Source organism: Barbus barbus (assembly GCF_936440315.1).
Source record: "Barbus barbus genome assembly, chromosome: 23".
Lineage (NCBI taxonomy): Eukaryota > Metazoa > Chordata > Actinopteri > Cypriniformes > Cyprinidae > Barbus > Barbus barbus.
In genome coordinates, this window is record NC_136751.1 from 25,384,155 (window position 1) to 25,407,131 (window position 22,977).

Sequence of the window (22,977 nt, forward strand, 5' to 3'; positions counted from 1 at the left end):
ATTTTAAAATGTCATTTATTCCTGTGATAACAAAGCTGAATTTTCAACAGTCATTACTCAAGTCTTCAGTGTCACATGATCCTTCAGAAATTGTTGTGATATGCTGATTTGGGCCTGCTTGTTAGCAGAGCTTCTATTATAAATACTATTTTAAAATAATAATAATAAAACAAACTTTGCACAGCTAATGAAATGAGAATGCGTAAATAATATAATCATTTTTGGCTGAACTACTCCTTTAAGTGCACTCTTATAAATATACCGCTTAATACAGCATAACATATATCTGGTCCTCTCCACAGGTGAGTGGCGTCTCTGTGTCAGTAAGTGGACTAGTCTGGGACCGAGGGACAGGTGTCTCTGGCTGTCAGGAGGACACAGTCACAGTGATCACCTGCGTCATCTCTCGGTGGGAATCCTGCCTCAGTCCCCTTTCGAAAAAGCCTGTTTCTGCACTAATAAGAAACCAGAGGAGCAGTGTGGCTTATGTCGCTCCAAATTGAGTGGATTAGTTATTGCATACTCTCACTTCCTTTATAAGTGTATCTGAGGCACAGATGGGAGGGAAAGACAAAAGTGTTTTATTTATTTGTTTTTTGCTGTTTTTGTCTTGATGCACCTTTTCTTGTTCTCCCACAGTAATGGTTTCAACAATTTTTATACATCCAAGAACAGACAGCAATAAAAATAATTGTGGGAAGCAAAATATATATGCAAACAAGACTGAGCTACACACATACACATATATTAATACTTTACAGTATCTCTCACAGCTTAAGAAGATGGTTAAATATGTTATCTTAAAGGGACAGTTCACACAAAAATGAAAATTTGCTGAAAATTTACTTTACCTTAGGTCATCCAAGATGTAGTTCATCTGAACAGATCTGGAGAAATGTGGCATTACATCACTTGTTTACCAAAGGATTCTCTGCAGCAAATGGGTGCCGTCAGAATGAGAGTCCAAACAGCTGATAAAACATCACAATAAAACAACAACCAATCCACATGACTCTAATCCATCAATTAACGTCTTGTGAAGTGAGAAGGTATGTGTTTGTAGTAAACAAATTTGAACTGTTGTCCTATCACATCAAAATTGACTGACATTTTTTAGAACTGTTTTTGCTTATAAACAGTGCTTTTTCTGCGCATATTTCTCTCCTGATTCAGACAAGATGAATTTTCACTGGCAAAAACAATATTATGGATAGAGTACTCACATTTTAGCTAGAAACAATAATTGCTATTCGCTTGATTGACTGGAGTGTGTGGATTAATTGTGATGTTTTCATCAGCTGTTTGGACTCTCATTCTGACGGCACCCATTCACTGCTGAACCCATTCACTGATGCAATGCTAACTTCTCCAAATCTGTTCCATTGAAGAAACATTCTCATCTACATATTGGATGGCCTGAGGGTGAGTAAACTTTCAGCAAATTTTCAAGTTGTGGTGATCCATTCCTTGAAGCTTTCCCCTTACTTTTAATTTACACTGTACTATTCTGCTGTAACATTTTCAAGGAAACCTTTTCAACAACTGAAAATAACACAAAGGCATATCATTCTTTTTCAAGCAATGCATTTTTTAAAGCAATGCATTATTGACGTAGATTCTCGGAAATCTACCAGAAGAGCCCATTTCACTAAAACAATTTCACAAAAGCACTTATCCTGTTTTTTGGGGGTTTTTTACGGCCATTACAAATGTATTGACATCAGTTCAGGCCACCCAAGAGGTTTCTTTTTCCTGAATGCATGTTCTACTGCATGAACAAACAGGTGGTCAAATCAAAAGGTCCAGCTTCTTACATAATCTTTGCAAATTGCTATCTTAATGCATTGCATTAATGCACTTCACACCATGCAATAAAACACAATGTGAGACAACAATCACAATGTAAAAATACACTAATTATGTCTATTACTGCATTCAGAAATGACAGTTTATAGATTTATGAAAGCATGTAAATATCTGTGGCATGTTAAGATTGTATAACAGTGTGGAAACTGACAAATCTCTTGTTCTGCTCTCACAACCACCTGGTGAAACAATCACTTTTTAAACAGCAGTGCAGACAATAAGAGCAATTCATCTCAGATGCATATGTCCTGAAACATGCAGGAACACCTCAATGTACTGAGCTGGGGAACAGCAATGGGCCTTTCCGTACAAATTCACGACCGTGCACATCCACTTACTTTTCGCATAAGATATAACATGTCTGCTATACAGACTCATTTAAATATCAGGTTAACAAAAGACTTGCCAGCTCAAAACAGAAAAATGCTCAACCATCTGTCAGGTCACATCTGTCTCTCACAAACACAATCACTTGTTCGCCAAACATGCACTTCTGTTGAATATTGTTATGCAATGCATTAACTGAAGCCATACTGAACTTTTGTTCAAGTAACATTGGGGCAAATAATCTGGGAATCTTTAGCAAGGTAAAATAATGAGTCAATTTTCAGTTAAATATCTCATGCTGAATGATATTTGTAAGGTGAAAAATCTTAAATCGTGGGAAAAGATTACATAAGGTGAAAGTGAAATGGAAACCACAGGAGGTAAAAGCTTTAACCTGGCTTAACCTTTAAGATTAGTGTAAGTACAAAGTTGAACACATACACACAATATGTTTGCAAGATTAACAGACCTTAATTTGTCAAAATTCACCAATAATCTAAAAGAGAGCGTTTAGCTGGAGAACCATTGCGAACAGATCGCTGACTCAGATTTTAAGAACTGGAGCAGTGAATGAATAATTTTTTTGAGCCAGTTCTTTTCAATTGGTTAAACCAGCTCACAAATTGTACTGATTCTTTTATGAATCATAGTTCAACCCTGACTCACTGATTCAGTCCCACGGGTTCTCAAGGTCAGTGGAGGAGAAGATCATAATCAGAAGACTTGAGAAGACTTGGAATTTCGCTCACAAGTCAAACAGAACACTTTTAAGGTGCTTTTTGTTCCTTTGTTTGAATCTCAACAGTTGTGCTTATCAGTTGCATGGAAAAGACTTACATGACAAACCTTTTTTTTGTTCCACAGAAGAAAGTCAGACAGGTTTGGAACAACATGAAGGTGAGTGAATAATGGCAGAATTGTCATTTTCGAGTGATTTATTCTATGCCTTAATAAACAAATTAAATCAATAATGGGAAATAATGTCTCCTCCCCCCAATCATTCAACTTAATTCAAAATATCCATTGTGAATTTGTCTGCAGTATTAATAAACAACGTTAAACACATAGAACATAATTTATATATTGTCTTTAAGTTTACATTTTTGTTTCAGCGTTTGAACGTTATTGACCATTACTGGGCCATATAGGTGTGAAGACAATAATAAAACAAAAATCTAAATAAAGTACAGATTACATACGATGCGTTAAATTCATGTTAAACTGCTCACAAGTAAATAAATAATTTGTGCATTATGCATCCAGCACGATATGTGCACTCACAAAAACTTAAAATTACACTTACGCACGTTCAAACAGACACAAAGCGACTGAATGAAAGGAAAATGCGTTTTAATCAACAGTTGAAACACTGTGACGTTCTGCAAGGACAACAACGTCAAAGTACTTACATGAGCGGACTAGGGAACTGCGATGGGCACGAGATATGAACAGATGCGAAGAGGAACACCATCAGCACGGAGATTCTGAACGGATTCATGACCAGATCTGTTGATCTCGAGCGCACCATCACCTGTCAGTCCACACCAGTTACTTTTCTCCAGAGATATAACGCGTCGCTCTGCTGTCCTGCTGGATAATCTTATTATTTCCCGTCATCAGGTTTGAGACAGACGGGATCGGATTGGTGATGAGTGTCCTGTTGGATAGCTCTATACGCGCCGCTTCATGTTACAAAAGCGCGTGTGTCTCTTCTGTGTGATCCTGCGCGCGCTCTGATCAAACTACTGACCCCGTATAGAGGGGAGGGAGAGATCAATAGCCCCGAATCAGCGTCATTCTGCCCCCACCCCTCTCTCTCTTGCCCTCTTATTGCAATAGCCTGCTATCTTTCATCGGATCTTCATGCAATGCAACCCTCTCCAGTCCCTCTCTCTCCCTCCTCCTCCTTCTCTTATGCTTCCTCAACAAATACTAAGTAACACCCTCCTGAAATCAATTAAGAATACGTACAAAAGTGCCGTGATACCCACTGAAAGCCAACTAAAAAGATTTGGCATTTACATTTTTACGTGAGTACAATAAGTTTTTGGCACATAAAGAAACAAACTGCAAAGATTTGTAAAAAAAAAAAAAAAAAACTTGTCTTTTATTGATATTTTATATACTTACGGTAAATGCTTACATGAATTTTATATTATTAACGCCTCAATATTATTAATCTGCATGCAATAACAACAACAAAAACAATAATAATAATAATAACAATAATAGTAATAATTGTATTTAGTCTATTATTTGATAGAATATTTATTTTAATATAAATGATATACATATTTATCAAATCTGTACTACTATTACTACAAATACCTAATATATTTATATGTATAAATTATTATGTTTATTATTATTTAATAATAATAATATTAGTATTCCACAACAACAAAATAACAACAATAATATATTAAATAAAAACAATGCAATCTTCATCCTACATGAAAAATATTTTATTTATACATATTTTTAGAAAAATGATGAACATTTTATATTATATTATTACTTAATTATATTATTATTCAATAATAATATTATTATATAAAATAAAAACAATAACATCATGAAAAAATATTTTATTTATATAAATTATAAACATTTTATATAATAATAAATAATCATCATCATTATTATGAAAATTATATTATTATATGTATATAAATTATACACATTATATTTTAATAATAACGTTTTTTATTTGTATTATTATTATAAAAATAACACCAAACTACATGCAAAGGCAGTGAGCTAATCAACTGTTGCCTAAAATACACTGCATTTTTATGCTTTTGTTTGCATCTGATCAATATCAAAGGCTCTCTGTAGCTTGTTTTTCACATGCATTCATTATTCATTTAGGGCGTCAGTGAATGATGTATCTCATTCATAAACACATGCGTCTATATATCTTGCATGTACAGCATCCTCTTTTTTAACATAATATAAGGCAATGCCATAAATCGCAGCTGAGTTATATAGCTATAATGCTCGTTTAAATGAGATACTCTTTTTTTCCTTCCCAATGAAATAAAGTTAATAAGCCAGTGATCAGGGATGGGAGGCAGGTCGGGGCAGTAAGCGGCGAGTTACCCAGGGATTTCGGCTTTCACTCGTTGCCTAGCAACCGCGCTCTCCTCGGCAACGACGAGTGTCAAAGCCATGCGCGTGCAACAGGGCGCGAGACTGCGAGAGAGCACAAGCTCTATAATAGGAGAGGCCTTGTGCTTTTGTTCCCTGGTCTGTATGCAGGTCCATTAGCACCCATCCATCCTACCGAACCGTGGATCCAATAGGGCCTAGAGGAGGTTTTATACTGATGCACCACTGCAGAGAGATACAGCGTGACCCTGTGGTAGCTTCAAGTAGAAAGAGTAACCAACTACATAACAAACCAGGATAAAAGCTCTGGGCCTGAACTCGGCTAAATGAAAAGACACCGTCCCATCATCAAAAACACACGTTCTCATTAAAACTCCCAATAGGTCTTAAACAGACAGCACTGTTGTGACCTCTTTCCTCTTATGCACGGCCCAGCCGATGATTAAAGGATGCTGGGAAGCGGAGTGCATGTGCACTTTGCTTGCAACCAGTTTAATGTGTTCACCCAACTCTTTTCAGACAGCTCTGTGTTTATGGGGTCGGGCCTGCACACAAGAGGCTCTGGCAGTGAAGTGTATTAGACATCGATGTGCATTAAAAGCATTTCCGTGGACCTTCCAGGTGCATTTGTGGATGAAACTCTTTATGTGCCGGTAGTGTTGGTGTGTTTGTGAGCGTGCCTGTGACTTGACCGTGGGCCATTCAGTAAAAGCTAATGACCGAGCTTGTTAAATGTCGACAGGAGATTCTCTAGCTGTTTATCTAGACAGGGGTTTTCAAACTAGAGGGGTGCAAGGCAGTGCTAGACACTGTTATTTTATTAATATTTTAAATTAATTTTTATTTTTATTTATACCATTTTCATTTGAATTTGAAAGTTTTAGTTATTTTGTTATGTGTTTTTGTGATTTTTAGGATTTTTTTTCCCCTTTTTTTTAGTAAGTCATAGTATTTATTTATTTTCATTCATTCATTCATTACTCATTAATTAATTTAATCCAGTTTTAGTTTTGGAACATCAAGTTAATCTAAACGAAAACGAGAAATGGTGCTTTGGCAACTATAGCCGAAACTAAAAAAGTTTTTTTGTTTTTTTTTTATAACTCTATTTTATTATTATATTATTATTTTATAACCTTGAAGTAACAACAATTTTCATGGTTTTAGTTTCATTTTTATTTTCAGTTAACTATAATAACCCTGGTTCTAGGTCAGTGGTGAAGTTTAAACATAACAAAATAAATATAAATAAAGAGATTTATAAAAATATTTTTTTTATTTAAACACACAATAATAATAATAAAATATTTGTTTAAAAAACAAATACAATATACAAAATAAAAATACAGTTAAATAAAACTGATTTAAATAAATAAAAATATTTAAATAAATAATTGAATTAATCCAAAATAAAACTGGATTTGAATAAAACACCTAACAGTAGAGTACACTGTAAAATATTTTTTAACATTTGTGAATTTACAAGCAATTTGTGAATAAAAACTTTCCCTACATCAGTTTTTTTTAGTGTAGTATGTAGCAAAGTGAAATGATGTAATAAAAGAAACTAAATATTTTACAAATAATATCTTACACATTTATATTCTAATTTTCACAGTGTAAATTGGGTGTTTATACATGAAATTAGTATAATTGCCTTTTAAATTATATGATGGGTTTAAATTATATGAATAACTTCCCAAGAGAATTATCATATTTTTACTAAACTGAAGCTATAGTGTGTGCATTTATGTATTTATTGCAACCTGGTTTCGGTAACATTAGCTACGTGTTGATTAGGCCTGAAACAAAACACAGCTTTGCCTCTTGGGAGAGTTTTGAGGAAGCTAATTAACTTCAGATATAAGACATTTGTCAAAGCAGTCCTTCGACGGCTATCGAGCTAAAAATGGTGAGCGGCGTTCGCTCGATTTTCAGGGAAAGCGTTCTCATTTGCACAGATTTACAGAGTAATGCTGGCTGATTAGACGGATCGAAAACAAGAATTTATCATGGTCTGCTGAACTGAGGATGATGAGTATCACACATCCTGCTACATCGCTCCCCTGGGTCCTCCCTCGTCTCCATGGCAACATGCCCTGCCTCACATTACCCAGAGAGAGAGAATGGATGCTCTCAACACTCCTCTCAGAGTCTGTGGTTCTTGTTGTTTCTGCTTTGAAACAAACCTGAGGCTACACTGGTGAGTGGTGGTTTCTTTGTGTGGTGGCAGGACTTTAATTTAGCCCTGACAAAAATGCTGAGAGGATAATGAGGCGCGGATGACTCACAGTCCCTCTTTCTCCCTCATTTCCTCTTTTACTTAGTAAACATGTTCATGTTTGTTACAGTTCAAATAATAGATACATATAACACTGATTCTTTCGTTTCATAAACAGAATCAAACAGCTAAGCTAATCATGTTGTTGAACTTCTTTTGAATACTCACGAGTCTCTGAGGTACTTCCTGTGTAATTATTACAAATATTATATCGCCATCTGCTGTCCAAACACTGTATGTACATCCACAAATTTATTTCATTCACTCGTACACAGTATTTTGCCCCAATACGGAGGGGACACGATAAAATGAACAAATGTACAATTTAGTAATCCTAAACCATTCTCGGTAGCTAATGTGAAGGTCAATCTCCTTGTTATAGACCCTAATACAAGCTACGTATATTTAATAATAATAATTTAAAATGTAATTTATTCCTGTGATGGCAAATCTTAATTTTCAGCGTCTTCAGTGTCAAGTATTCAATCAATTAAATCATTCTAATATGAAGATTTAGTGCTCATATATATACAAAAATATTGGCTCCCTTGCAATTTTGTCAGAAAATGCAACACTTCTCTCAGAAAATTGTTCCAATTGCAAAGGTTTTGGAATTCAAGTGCTTATTGTTTTTGTTTGCACTGCAACAAGACACACACACACACACACACACACACACACACACACACGCACGCACGCACGCACGCACGCACACACACACACACACACACACACAAAACTGAGAAGAAAAGTCAAATTTGATAAAATTTCACACAGAGCTCAAAAATAGACTGGGCAAAATTATTGGTACCTTGTCAAAATTGTACAAATTAATTTTTTTAAGCATGTGTTGCCCCTACCTGTGGCAAGTAACTGTGGGCAATATAGTAATCACACTTGCAACCAGTTAAAATGGAGAAAAGTTGACTCAACCTTTGTGTTGTGTGTCACACTGAGCATGGAGAAAAGAAAGAAGTGTAAAGGGTTGTCTGTGGATTTGAGAAAAAAAAAATGTGGAAAAGCATGGATAATCTCAAGTCCATCTCCAGAGATCTTAATGTTCCTGTGTCCACTACAGAAGCATATGTGACAAATAAAAATCTTGAATCTTGTCCACTGTGCAAAATATCATCAAGAGGTTTACAGCCCATGGCACTGTAGCTAACCTCCCTGGACGTGGACGGAAGAGCAAAATTAATGAAAAATTACAACGAAGGATTGTTCAAATGGTGGATAAAGAACCCCGATTAACTTCCAAACAAATTCAAGCTGATCTGCAGACAACAGTGTCAGCTCGCACTATCCATCGCCATATAGATGGAAAGGAATGTTATGGTAGGAGACCACTGCTGACACAAAGGCATAAAAAAGCAAGACTGGAGTTTACCAAAACTTATGTGACAAAACCACAATCCTTCTGGGAGAACGTACTGTGGGCAGATGAGACAAAAGTAGAGCTTTTTGGTAAAGGACATCATGGCACTGTTTACAGAAAAAGAAATGAGGCCTTCAAAGAAAAGAACACCGTCCCTATAGTCAAACATGGTGGAGGTTCAAAGATGTTTTGGGGTTGCTTTGCTGCTTATGGCACTGGATTCCTTGACTGTGTGAACAGTATCATGAAATCTGAAGATTACCAAAGAATTTTAGGGCGCAATGTAGTGGCCAGTGTTGGAAAGCTGCTTCTCCACCAGAGGTCATGGGTCTTCCAGCAGGACAATGACCCAAAACACACTTCAAAATGCACTCAGAAATGGTTACAAACAAAGCACTGGAGAGTTCTGAAATGACCAGCAATGAGTCCAGATCTGAATCCTATAGAACACCTGTCTAGAGATCTCAAAACAGTTGTGAGAAGGCGTCCTTCAAATCTGAATGACCTGGAGCAGTTTACAAAAGAAGAGTGGTCCAAAATTCCAGTAGAGAGGTGTAAGAAACTCATTAATGGTTACAGGAAGCGATTCATTTTTTTTCCAAAGGGAGTGCTACCAAATATTAAGTTAAAGGTGCCAATAATTTTGTCCAGTGCATTTTTTTGGGTTCTGTGTGGAATTGTATTAAAGATTTGACTTTTCTTCCCTGTGTTTTTTTTTTGTGTGTGTTGCTGCAAAGCAAAAAAAAAAAAAAAGACATGTGAGGACCAAAACATTTGCAACTGCAACAATTTTCTGAGAGAAGGGTTGCATTTTCTGACGGAATTGCAAGGGTGCCGATATTTTTGGCCATGACTTATATAAATATATGTACACACACACTACACGTTGCACTAATATTGAGTGATCTAGAACCTTTATATCAAGAGTGCCATTGTAAAGACTGATCCCTCACAGTCTCGTTTTTACCCATATTAAACTTAATATGGCATCTAACCTGACTAAGGTCTATGGTCCTAAAATAAGGCTGACAAAGCACTCTGCAATATATAAATTAATTCAACAAATAACCATCAAATAATAGTGAAAAATGTAACTTTTCTCATGTAACTGTCGACAATATAGAAGCATCATAGAATCAAAACAATGAAATGCATTTTCACATTTGAAATAGAATCTATTCTTTATTATTTAGACGCAGGGAGAAAGTTTTTATTTCTTAGTTTTCACATAATCTTTTTTCTCTACTGCACAATTTGCATAATTTCATGACATCCTGTGGACAACCACAAAACCATAACATTAGATTTTTTTCTACTTTTTTTTTTACACGAAGTGAAAAACAAGACTCATTTTACAAGCATTTTTACAGTCCGCATACAACTTCAGATGATGTGCTTAATTTTTCTCTCTTTTTAAACTGAATCCGGAGGCAAAATATATCAACAAACATCTAACAAAACATGCAACATCTATGTAAAAACATAGAAACTCTTTGACAACCATTCAATTTGACAGGAAATTTTGTGTTGTCTTTTTTCCTTTTTTTTTTAACCGTATCGGTTTCATTCTGAGAGATGTTGTTGATTTCGTCAAACAGATTGGAATGGATTGATCAAACACATGATTTTAAACAGATCCAGATATTATTTTCTTACACAGTTAGACAAATACAATATGTACAGACAGAGTTTGATCTTGATCACAATCACATGCTCAACGCCAGACCAAATAAATATTCAGACCTCTTCTTGTAGAAAATATCCTATATATTTACAAAATCAAAAAAATAACCAAAATCACATTCACGCAGTTTACGGCAACTGAATTCATCAAATGCATCATGATTTTAAAAGGAATGGGGTAGTATTAGAATGAAAAGATGATATTTAGTAGTGAAACAAAATCAATGTGCAGGTTTAAAGGGAAAAACAGACTTTGAAAAAAAATCACACTTTGAAAGGTGTGATGATCTAAATAACACTGATGACACTTGATACGGGTTTTAATTGGCCATCATAATTATGCACCAACATAAAATATGCATTATTATGTTTCACATCTACACAGATTATTTTTTTCCTTTACAAAAAAAAAAAAAAAATCTAATTTTTCTGGTCAGCATATATATATATATTTTTCTTTGTCATTATTTACGATGAAATTTAGAAACCTACGAAAACAATAACGTAAAGTGCATATGATTAATATGTACTGTGCCATAAAGAGGAAGTAAAAAATAAAAATAAACACTATACAATATTCATATAATTAATTTCTTTTTTTCTTTAACAGATATACATATATTCAGACACTCGCTTGATGTCGCATGTTAAGGTTTATGCATTCAAAGAACATAATCCATGTTGCATAGATTTACCCAAACAGAACCAGTAGATTTGGTTAAAACATCAGGTTGGCACACGATAGTTCATCTTACTATGACAGCAACCTTATATTCAGGTACATCTGTGCACCACTTGTGCAAGATGCAGATTAAATCATATGGTAACATTAGTGTACATTTTATTAGCCAGGTTACAAAACAATCAGTTTCCATGTGTGAAATATGTCCACTGATATTGATAATGGAAACACTGACTGTTAAGTTAGAAAATGACTGTCTGGTGTTAAGATCCTAGACAGACAAAAACACGTGCCTTTATCCATCAATGGCACATACTAGTGTAGCTACACACTGATATGGTGCAGGTTAAAGAGGCAGTGATGATAATGAAAAAGAACTAAACCGACATGAGCAGATGAATTTTACAGCAGAAAAAATCAATATTGCACCACCATGGAACAGTGACACGTGACGCAGGACAGACACCTTGCACCATTCAAATAAACAACAAACGTTACATCAGGATTTCAATCAAGCCAGTTGAGCCAGAACCCTTATATAAAAGCAAAGGAGGACTCAAATGTACGTTAATTATTATCATTTTCATTATTAATCTTTTTTGTCATTGCATATTTGGATTCCACATACAACTTGGTCACAAAACAGAGACTATTCATGACAACATCTGACCACTAACATGACATTTACTTCAAGATGCTGTTCATAAAACAAACACACATCGTGGACACTTCATACTTCTAGACAGAAAACAGATGCCCTTTAACTTCAGAGAACCAAATTTGAGTGCTTGAGACGCTAAAAACAAAGCACGCCCTCATTTAGCATCCGACAAATAACCATTCTTGAAATAATCAAGAGGACTGCGTGAAAACCAGATCATCTCAACTTGATTGATGGATCCATGTCCAATAGCTGATGTCAGTCACAACCTTAAGTTTCAACATTCCCTAAACACTGAAGACGACACTCAAGACATTATAAACGGAGGAATCTCGAACTGTGCACGGTTGGATGTTGCATTCAATAAGGGGAATTCATTATATTTACGATTGTCTTTCTTTCTACCCTCCATACAGTGCATAACATATTCTGATATGGTCATTACACATCACATGATTGTGTCAAGAACTATATGCTTCGTCTATCTCCTTGTGAACAATGTTTTTTTTGCAAGAAATACATATGATTTTGGACATGTGATAACAGCTGAAATGACATTGAAATGTAATAATTGGCTCATGCCTAAGATATTTTAGACGTAGAATGTAGTTGCAGAAATGACTCCCTCAAATAGACATTTGCAGTGCTCTGGGAGTGTAAATAGATTTATATATCCTGGTGAATGGCTTCAAACTCTTCGTCACAGTATTTAACTCAACTGATTTTCTCTTTCCATGATCTAACGGTCATTCCAGATCCACAAACCCACCATTTCCTGTTTTATTTCTCTTTTTTTTATTATTTCACCAATGGGAGATGGACGGCATGTGATTATGGCTGCGTTTGACTGGTGGTGGCCACTAGCTTGTGCCAGCTGACTGCCCGCTTACGCATGTCCACTTTGTCCAGCCAGATGTAGGCCTCGCCAATCAGGGTCTTCTTCATAAACTTCCCTCCATTTGACACCAGGAACATCTTTGAAGAGGAAGGGGATAAAAAGCAAGAGAAATGGAAAACAAAAAGTCAGTGGAAATAATTTAAATAATATAATACATACACCATCGTTTCAAAGTTTGGGGTCAGTAAGATTATTTAAATAAGACATATTTGAAATAAATGTACTTGATGTAATGTAATATTTACTTGAATGATAGTAAAGATTTTTACATTGTTATGAAAAATATTTCTATTTTAAATAAACGATTTCTATTCATCAAAAAAAAAAAAAAATTTTGAAAAGAATGTATCACGCTTTTCTCAAAAAATATTAAGCAGCACAACTGTTTTCAAACATTTTGAGCATCAAATCAGTATATTAGAATAATTTCTGAAGGATCATGTGACACTGAAGACTGGAGTAATGATGCTGAAAATCCAGGAATAAATTCCATTTTAAAATATATTAAAAAGGAAAAAAAATTGTAATAACATTTCACAAGATTCATGTTTTTACTGTATTTTTGATCAAACAAATGCAGCCTTAATGTGCAGAAAAGACTTCTTTCAAAAACATCTTACCGACCCCAGATTTTGAATGGCAGTGTGTGTTATTCACACGCACACACACCCACCCACGCGCGCGCACACACACACACACACACACACAGATTCATTCACACAGTCATTCATTTGAACTTCCCCTCCATAGATTGGTTGTCGTCTTGGGACTGTGATATACTGCCTGTCTGTCATTTTGAATTTGCCTCAGTTCATAATTTCTCTCACCTGAATAGAGTGGCCAACGGGATTCAGGTTAAAACGAAATGTCTCATTGAATGATGGCTCTCTGTCATGGCGACACACTCTGGTCTTCTTCTTTATGATCTTCTTTTGAGTTGCCACATTCACCACATAAAGCTTTACATACAAGTCTAAAAAGACAGTTGAAATATTACAGATTTAAATACTCTATCTGCTTCTTTCTCAATGGACATTTCACTTATCTTGACTGCAATATTTGTATATCAGTGTCATTTCTGAGGATGTGTTTAAGGAAAGTTTCATTACCAGGTAGGTGGTCTGGAGATTTGAACTTGTAGGTGATGTTTCTACACTGCAGGATCTCAAGAACCAGCTGCTCTCCTTCAGTCTTCATTTCCTTCTTCAGAGCAACCTTGATCTCTCCCATCATCTTACCTACAGCCATAGATAGATAGATAGATAGATAGATAGATAGATAGATAGATAGATAGATAGATAGATAGATAGATAGATAGATAGATAGATAGATAGATAGATAGATAGATAGATTTGAAGTTAATATAAGTGGTGGGAAATAGTGGGCAGGTGTGGAATTGCAATTTTTATACTGAGCAAAATGGAAAAGCTGGGAATCTAAGCAGACAAAATCTTTATTTAACTGTTAATACAAAATATATATTTATATGATATAAAACATAGAGCAGTATACTGAAATAGATTACAGAACAAGAAATCAGTGGCAAAACAATGTTTCGTGTAATGTTCATTATGTTGTACAAAGATAAACAAAAATGTTCATTAATGCACTTTTGACACTTTGCCATGCTCATGACACACTTAGAGTCCATGTTTTGTTGTGTCGACGTCTGTCTCCTTTGACAGCAACAAAAACACACACCCTGTGCTGTGATGAATTATTCAGCAGTGTATGGCAGTGACACAGTAGAGCGGAACAGAAGGGGATGACTGCTGTTTTCCTCTGTCTAACAGGTTGTTAGTCTCCTCAACAGCTTTCAGACAAGCGCTAATTCAACCTCAGGGGTGAACCTGACCTGACGGTTCAAAGCCCTATTATGACTCACAGTTTGCCAATTTTATTTCGTTCTCATGAGGTTCACTGCTATTGAGCATGGAAATGTCTAAAAGTAGACTGCATGTGAAGTGAACATGTAAATGAAACTGCGATTGAAAAGAGACTGTTACCTTCTGAATCAGACAGGTTCAAAGATTCAAGTCCTCTGCTTTTATCTGTTCCATTCGGAATGTTTTTCCTGATGGAAAAGAAAAGTGTGAGAACTACAACTTTTTACTATTTGGATATACAAGATTAGATGTCAACTATTTGGGTTTCTTAATGCAGATATTTATACAGTTGTAGCTAAAAAATATTGCATTTAAATTCTTATTTACTTATTTATTTTACTTATTTGTTAGTTTTAATATTTTTCTTTCACCGGAAAATATTGAACACACAACTAATAATAAAAATAAGCACTAAATCAGCATATTATAATGATTTCTGTTTTTTATTTATTTATTAAAATAGAAAACAGTTATTTTAAACTGTAATATTTCACTACATTACTATTTTTTACAATATTTTTGTTTAAATAAATGCATTAACATTAACATTACTGACACTAGTTTTAAAAGGTATTATTTAATCTAAATATAATCATAATTGTAAATAAAATATAGAATTACTTATTATTAAAATAGAGCATTTATAGTGGTCTCAACAATTTTGGACCCTACTGTTTTATTTATTATCTCTTTTGCTGATTAAAAGCAAAGGACATATACTCAAATGTAAAAAAAAAATAAAAATAAAAAATTGGGTTAGTGTCACAACTCAACCCGATATTTACTCAGAATTAATTCAAAGATTATTGAAATAAACAAAAAAAAAAATTGCAATATACATTGGCAAAACTGGTGGCACTATCACTGTTAATCCAGGCCTGGTCTGGGTTTCCCAAAAGCATTTTAAGATTAAAACCCATTGAAACCAATGGAGCTACGATCAATTTAGGCTTACAGTGCTTTTGGGAAATGCAGCCCAGCATGGTTATAGCCTAGGCCAATGCACATAATCTCAAAACAGCCAAATATCATCCAACATATCAATCTATCAGTCCACTGGATACACTGAAATCCACAGAACACAGATTAATTGCAATTACAGGAGGGAACAGGCATACTTACAGCTGAGGGACCTGAAATATGGCACTGTCCAGAGCGTTAGTCCCCAAGTTTTCTTCACTGTCCAGAGTGTATGCATCCCCATCAATCATTCTGTGGTTTGTTTTATCTGTAGAAATACACACATACACAAACAGACAATTAGACATCAGCCATATTAAGCAAGGCACTCATTATTTACAATACTAACTTAAACACAATTTATGCAAAAAGAATGGATATGCAATTTGCACACAAAGTTACATATGGACAGAAAAGATAAGAGAACTAAAAAAAGAGAGACCATCACAGTGAAATGAAAGGTAATGCACTCATTTTAAAATAATGTTAAACATCTGTTTAAAAACAGAATAGATTTTTATGCAAATATCATGGCTGCCTTGATTTTAGATTTAAACATTTTCGTGTTTTGCTTCTATACTGGAGGTGTTGTTAGTGCTTATTTTAGTCTTATATTTAGAGAGAGGGAGGAGTCACGTGTCTCTCACCTCCTCTAGCAGAGATCCCTCCATGATGGTCATCTGACTCGATACTTTGTTCTCATTGGCTGGAAGATGTTGTGTGATCAGTATGGGGCCAGTTCTGCCTTTAGATGGGGCTGTCTCTACATGATCTCATCCAGAGATTGCATGGTCGCCCTCACATGAAACCAGCTTATGATTTTTACACACCACAGTCATGCGGACATAGATATGGGTTTGATTTGAGGGTAAGGGCCTGGGATTTTACTTGCAAGGGGGAATGAGGTAACAGAGGGGTTCATCATGCTCTGGATGTCAGTGTGAAGTGTTTTCCAAATTTAGCATCTCTATGACGGCAGGAAAGATTTATGCAGTACTTTGAGGGATTTTTATTTTATTTTTTTATTTTTTTAATGCAACAAATGCCTCCTCTGCTACTACAAAATTTGCTGTGTTACAAAGAAACACTAAACCTGAATGTCTGACATGAAATTTTATCTGGGAAATAACATTTTTAATTGCTGACCCAAGTTTTACTACAGCTGAAGGCAGGTTTGTGATATTCGATTTATGGACGGGAGTTTAACAGACATTGGGCCTCATTCATGAAACATTCGTAAATATAGGAGTAAATTCCGAGTAATTTGCGCGTAAAACAGACCTTCCCGAAAACTCTCCTCTGGATTCACAAATGCTTCGTAAACGTCCGATTTGATAATTAAACATGCGTATGTTAATGAATTCCAATCATTGGTAAATAGGGCGCTCGTGCACGCTCATTCACAATGAATTACGACTGTCAACTATATATGGGCATCATATTATGAAACGAAAATAAGGATTTCATAATGTCCTCTCAAAAGCGAATGAAAAAGAAGAATTTCTCAGATGCAGAAATTGAAGTTTTAATATCAGAAGTGCATTCCAAACGCAACATTTTATTTTCAAGTGTACATACTGGAGTATCAGGTCCTAAAAAAAAGGAATCTTGGCAGCACATTACAGATGCTGTTAATGCAGTTTCATCTGTTAATCGAACTGTCCCGGAAGTTAAAAGGAAATGGTTCGACATGAAGCTTGACTGCAAAAAACGCATTACTTCATTTCGACAAAATCGTATACAAACAGGAGGAGGACCACCATCATCATCGAACGTATCTGCATGCGATGAACGCATCATCAGTATACTCGGTGAACCCTCTCTGTCAGGTATAATTCCCGATGGTGACAGTGATGAACCTCCCTTGCAGGAAAACATTTCGCCACAGTCAGGTGGTAAGGCTACAGTTTTATTAAACAATTTAGGTCAATTTGAAAGTGTTAAAACTAAGAGATATAGTAATTTGAGGAAATGCACTTTTCAGCTGATTTTTATTTTTATTTTTTTTATTCTTTGTAAAGACAGACAAATGCCAACTGTGTCCGGCCATGAGACCACTGAAGCGATAACCAGACCCATAACTTCTACGGCATCTGGACCGGTAACCTATTCCGCACCAACCCGCAGTGTTGGCTCTGCACAGACGGTTTTAAGTCAAGAAGTGGTGGATAAGCAAGACAAAATTTGTGAAGCTGTGTTGGCAATAAATAACACGTTAAAGGAAATAAATGCAAGCATCCGAGAAATATGTGACGTAATTAAACATAAAAAATAACTTTACAGAAACTATTTTGTGTGCTTGTTTTAAATCGCATACATACACCCCTGGAAATGTAGAATTAGTTCCTGTCGCTTTGCAACTGCAGCCACAGGTATGACCATTTTTCGGATAGGCGACCTTGGAGGCACCATACCACGCTCGGGTCTAAGTATATCCTCTGGGTCTGGCAGACCATGTTCCATGGCAATGTTGTGTAGAACGCAGCAGGCCAGTATTATTTTGCAAACTTTTTCTGGTCTGTATAATAGTGTACCACCTGATGTGTCCAAACACCGCCAGCGTCCCTTTAAGATCCCGTTTGTGCGTTCAACAACTGACCAGGTTTTTGCGTGTGCTTCATTGTATGCCTGTTCCTGCCGGCTTTGGGGATTTATCAAAGGGGTCATAAGCCATGGTGTCAGGGGTTAACCACTGTCACCTAAGTGTGAGGGGGGAGGGAAAATTAAAACAGGCCAACAGTTATTTATAAAAACAGGGTTTACATACCAATTAGCCATCCATCTTCAACTGCACCACTGTCCAAATGTCTGCAAATTGAGCTGCTCCGAAGGATGAAACTATCATGGGTTCCACCCGGCCAGCGGGCCACTACATTAAGTAGTGCGCATTTAGCGTCACAAATTAGTTGCACATTGATGGAATGATAGTTTTTCCTATTTAGAAATGCAAATGCATAATTTGATGGCGCCTTGATGCGAATATGTGTGCAGTCAATTGCCCCGATGACATTTGGCAGGTTTGCAATTGCAAAGAATCTCTGCTTCACCTCCAACTGATGAACCAGATTATAGGGGAATTTTATATATTGAGGCAGTAGCCGTATTAGGCCATCAAGAACATCTGGGATGATGCGACTCATGGATGACTGAGATATTCCTGACCTGTCTGCAATCTCCCGCTGGAATGTTCCTGTTGCCAAAAAACCAAGCACGGACAGCACCTGCAAGTGTGCAGGAATGCTGTGGGATCTTCTGGTTTCCCTTCTGAGTTTGGCCTCCAATATATTGCATAAATACAAAAGAAGTGGTCTGGGTAGTCTGAAACGACTAATCAACCAGTCATCATTCCCTGCAAGCAAGTCTGCACGGTCTCTAAAAATACGTCTTTTATGCAGCGCTCTGTCTGCCAAATCAAGCAATAGCGCTATATCAGCCATAGAAAATGTTTACTGTTATGCCTGATTCTGACGATTTTATAGAAAACCATTTTTGTAATAATTGTAAGTCTAATTATACATCCCTAACAGAAGTAATTAATTATTTAATTAGGCTTAAGTGTTAAGTTTGCAGATTCTATTACTGGTGTTCATAATAATAGTAAAATCAAAAACACAACATACTGTATATAATTACTGTATATTATTTTACAAAAATGCTGCGTGATACATACGTGATTATGTAAGGTAGGCCTAAATATTTTTATTAAAATGTAGCGCCATCAATGAGCAAAACATTCGGATGTTTTACGCACCATTTACACCTGGTAGGGAGCAGGTGTAAATTTCTTTCGTAGCAACTAACGTTTTGAAATTACGAACATTTTTATGAATCCGAAAATTTACGCCAGAACGGATTTACGAACGATTTACACAAAAATTCGTTCTGCTCGTGTTTCATGAATGAGGCCCATTGGTTGTTTAAATTATTTAGGGTTTTATAGGCTTTATTAAAAATTTAAATCTTTATAATGCAATCATTTCTATTTTGCCACTCAGTATGCAAATGTAATTTAAATGCTGGGAGGTTTAAAAAGTACTTTAGAAGAATCAAATTTTTCTGAAGATGAGTACATTTTCAAAAAATTTTCAATTTTGGGCCAACTATTGCTTGAATAGTCATTAAGATATTTTCTATTTTGTGGATTATTAAATATTACGTTAGATATTTTTATTTAGTGATTTTAGGTGTAGGCTTTAATTTATCAACATAAAATGATGAAAACAAAAACCAAACTAATTGAAAAAAAAAATGTGTCAGAAAAGTGAGGATGAGAGGGAATGGAAACGAAATAGCGGAAGAGTGCAAGAACGAGAGGACAGACAGAAAGGAAGAAAGAAAGAGAAAGAAAGAAAGAAAGAAAGAAAGAAAGAAAGAAAGAAAGAAAGAAAAAGAACAGATAGGCCGTGAGCTCATGTGAAGTAGTAAGGGTTACTTGGATGGAATCGGGCCTGTTGCACTGCAGCCTCAGCTGCAGCGATGGCGTTCCCGGCCTCTTCCAGGTGGGCTTGAGTGACGCTGCCTTTGCTCTGGCTGCGTGAGGGGCCATGGGAGCGCAAATGACCCTCAGAGGACGATTTGGAGCTGCCGGGACTACTGTGGGACTTTTCTATTGTAGAGACCTGCGTGTCTGTGAACATACAGTACATGCCCTCCATTAATCCAGCACTGATCCCAAATGTTAAACCTTCCATCACCTGTTAATTATACACTACTGTTTTTTTATTGTTTGAAAGAAATGAATACATATATTCAGCAAGGAAAAAATCCTGAGGAAAAAAATGTGTATCATGGTTTCCACAAGGATATTAAAAGCAGTACAACTATTTTCAACATTAATAAAATAAGAAATGTTTCTTGAGCACCAAAGCAGCATATTAAAATCATTTTTGAAGGATCAAGTGACACTGAAGACTGGAGTAATGATGCTGAAAATTCAGCTTTGGCATAACAGGAATTTTACATTTTAAATTCTATTAAAATAGAAAACAGTTATTTTAAATTGCAATAATATTTCAATTTTTTTGAAACTATATTTTGACCAAACAGCCTTAGTGATTTATAAGAGATTATAAGAAAAAAAAAGTAAAAAAAAAATGTACTGGCTAAAACTTTTGAATGATATTCTAAAACAAGTTGCACTAGTTACCACCTGTGTGATTCCTGTGTGTATTTTTGTTAAGTATGCATGACCTACCTTTAGCGGGGTCAGGGAAAATGCCGTGACTTCGGCTCTTGATGACAGAAGTTTTAGGGGACTGCTGGTTCCCCAGTTGCCCTCCTTGACCTCCAGAACCTCCTGGTCCTCCAGGGCCTCCCTGACTGCCAGGGCCGCCCTGACCTCCGAGTCCCCCAGAGCCGCCGGGCCCCTGTGGAGGGTGGGTCCTTCCATGCTGAATACTCTCGCTTTGCTCCTTTAGAGGGTGCCAGCGAGGCGTGTTATCCAGCTGAGCCGTGTTTGAGAGATCAATGAGCACCTTAAAAAAAATATATATATATATATATTTTAAAAGATTTAAATTTACTCATCTGACTTCATAGACATTTTTTTTGGGAGGGGGTGCACAGAACACTTTTATCTTATAACACTCACTTCTCCCAGGAAATCATTTGAGGAATATCTGTCATAATCCCACACAGTAACCTCCAGAGTTTTCTTCTTCAGCTAAGCCGAACACAAACACACACACACACACACACACACACACACACACACACACACACACACACACACACACACACACACACACACACACACACACACAAACATTTTCAGTCAGATGCAGGAAAAAGACATAATTCATCAAGGCATAAACATCTTTTAACATGAAATCTGTGACTCAGTAAACAGCATAGCAATGACAGCACAACTGGGTCAACTTTCAGAGTTTTCAAGCATGGAAAGCCAAGTTTGGATTGAAAAAATGGGACACATGGGGGATGTGACTGCGATGTAACTTCCCTTGTGTTTTTGACTACTTTAATTACATGTAAAAAGATTTGTGCATATTCCTTGGACTATATAAGCTGTAACCTTACTGTATATAGATCTTGAGTGAGATGAAAGATGAGTTGTAATAAAGAGGAAAAAGAGAGAAAAAATAGAGAGAAAAGCACACAAAGGGAGAGTTTTGTTATATAGATATGATCTTTTAGAAGAGATAAGAGAACTGGTTAATATTTTGAAACAATTAGTTTGAACTCAAATGTATGGTCCCCAAACAGGAAATAACTATATAGTGTTGGATTACAAATTTATAAAATGATAAATCTAGGTTCCAATGTAATAGTATAACTATTTATATAACTATATATAAACTGAAACAGTGTGTTTTACATTTTGAGGTAAAGATGATGACATTCTAAGATGAAGTCAGGCAGCCCAGGTGTCTGAGACATTAACCTTTTGTCTTTAGGCACTTCCTGACCATTTGGGTGATACTGTCAGGCTGATTGGATTAGCACCTATGCATTTGAATCATACTGTTATGCTGATGATGTCAGGGCTAGGGAAATTCTGGTAATGGGCCGATTCCTGTACTGTATTTGAATTCTTTGTTTAGATTGTCTCCACCTCTGTATCCCTCCCCCTCGAAATGTATATAAACTACAATGCATACTGTTTGAGTCAGACTTGGATGACTACAGCGACTACTGCGAGTTCTCAATAAAGAGTAACTTATCCCAAAGTCTCCTGGTCTCTGCTTTGACGAAGGAAAATGTTTCCAACAGTTTTGGTGCCGTGACCCGGATAGAGCTCCTCACCTGAATCCAGATTGAAACTTCAAGCTCAAAGATCTGACTGTGTTCCAGACTGAATCTTTCTGTAAAACCAAGGGTTGGTGAGTGCCACTCTATCCAAAAGAACCTTTAAGACCAGTACAAATGTATTATCCTCTGCGCCGTCAGAGAAGAGTTAACAGACAGCTGTAGGGTTTGGTTAACTAAGTTATCCTCTAAAGTTTTCTTTTAGAGATGAAATTTATCCTCTGTTCAGGCAGGGAAGATTAGCATTACATGTTAATATTCGTTATCCTCTGTCTAATCAGGGAAGGTTGTTTAACAGACTAGTTTATCCTCTACGTTGCTAGAGAAGGTTTATCCTCTGTAAAGTTAGGGAAGATTTATCCTCTGCTTTACCAGGGAAGGTGATTTATCCTCTGTGTAGTCAGAGAAGATTCATCCTCTGTTCAGGCAGGGAAGATTAGCATTACGTGCTAATATTTGTGACCCTCTGTTCAGGCAGGGAA

At 36.1% G+C, this 22,977-nt stretch overlaps 2 protein-coding genes across 2 annotated transcripts in view; both read right to left on the reverse strand.

Moving 5' to 3' along the window:
• LOC306842597 (voltage-dependent calcium channel subunit alpha-2/delta-1-like) overlaps positions 1 to 3,927 on the reverse strand; it is a gene marked incomplete at its 3' end in the record, with an annotated part of 99,302 nt that extends 95,375 nt beyond the window's left edge. The window contains exon 1 of the mRNA XM_079373552.1: positions 3,603 to 3,927. Within this exon, the coding sequence (XP_079229678.1) occupies positions 3,603 to 3,721 (119 nt within the window). The 5' untranslated portion in view covers positions 3,722 to 3,927. The remainder of the gene's footprint in view (positions 1 to 3,602) is intronic.
• An 8,890-nt stretch (positions 3,928 to 12,817) lies between these two features.
• The window catches only part of pclob (piccolo presynaptic cytomatrix protein b), a gene marked incomplete at its 3' end in the record, with an annotated part of 69,140 nt that continues 58,980 nt past the window's right edge, over positions 12,818 to 22,977 (reverse strand). The window contains exons 24-31 of the mRNA XM_079374277.1: positions 21,321 to 21,392; positions 20,925 to 21,204; positions 20,163 to 20,357; positions 15,893 to 15,998; positions 14,891 to 14,958; positions 13,994 to 14,122; positions 13,712 to 13,857; positions 12,818 to 12,961 (exon numbers count right to left, since the gene is read on the reverse strand). Coding sequence (XP_079230403.1) covers positions 12,818 to 12,961; positions 13,712 to 13,857; positions 13,994 to 14,122; positions 14,891 to 14,958; positions 15,893 to 15,998; positions 20,163 to 20,357; positions 20,925 to 21,204; positions 21,321 to 21,392 — 1,140 coding nt within the window. The remainder of the gene's footprint in view (positions 12,962 to 13,711; positions 13,858 to 13,993; positions 14,123 to 14,890; positions 14,959 to 15,892; positions 15,999 to 20,162; positions 20,358 to 20,924; positions 21,205 to 21,320; positions 21,393 to 22,977) is intronic.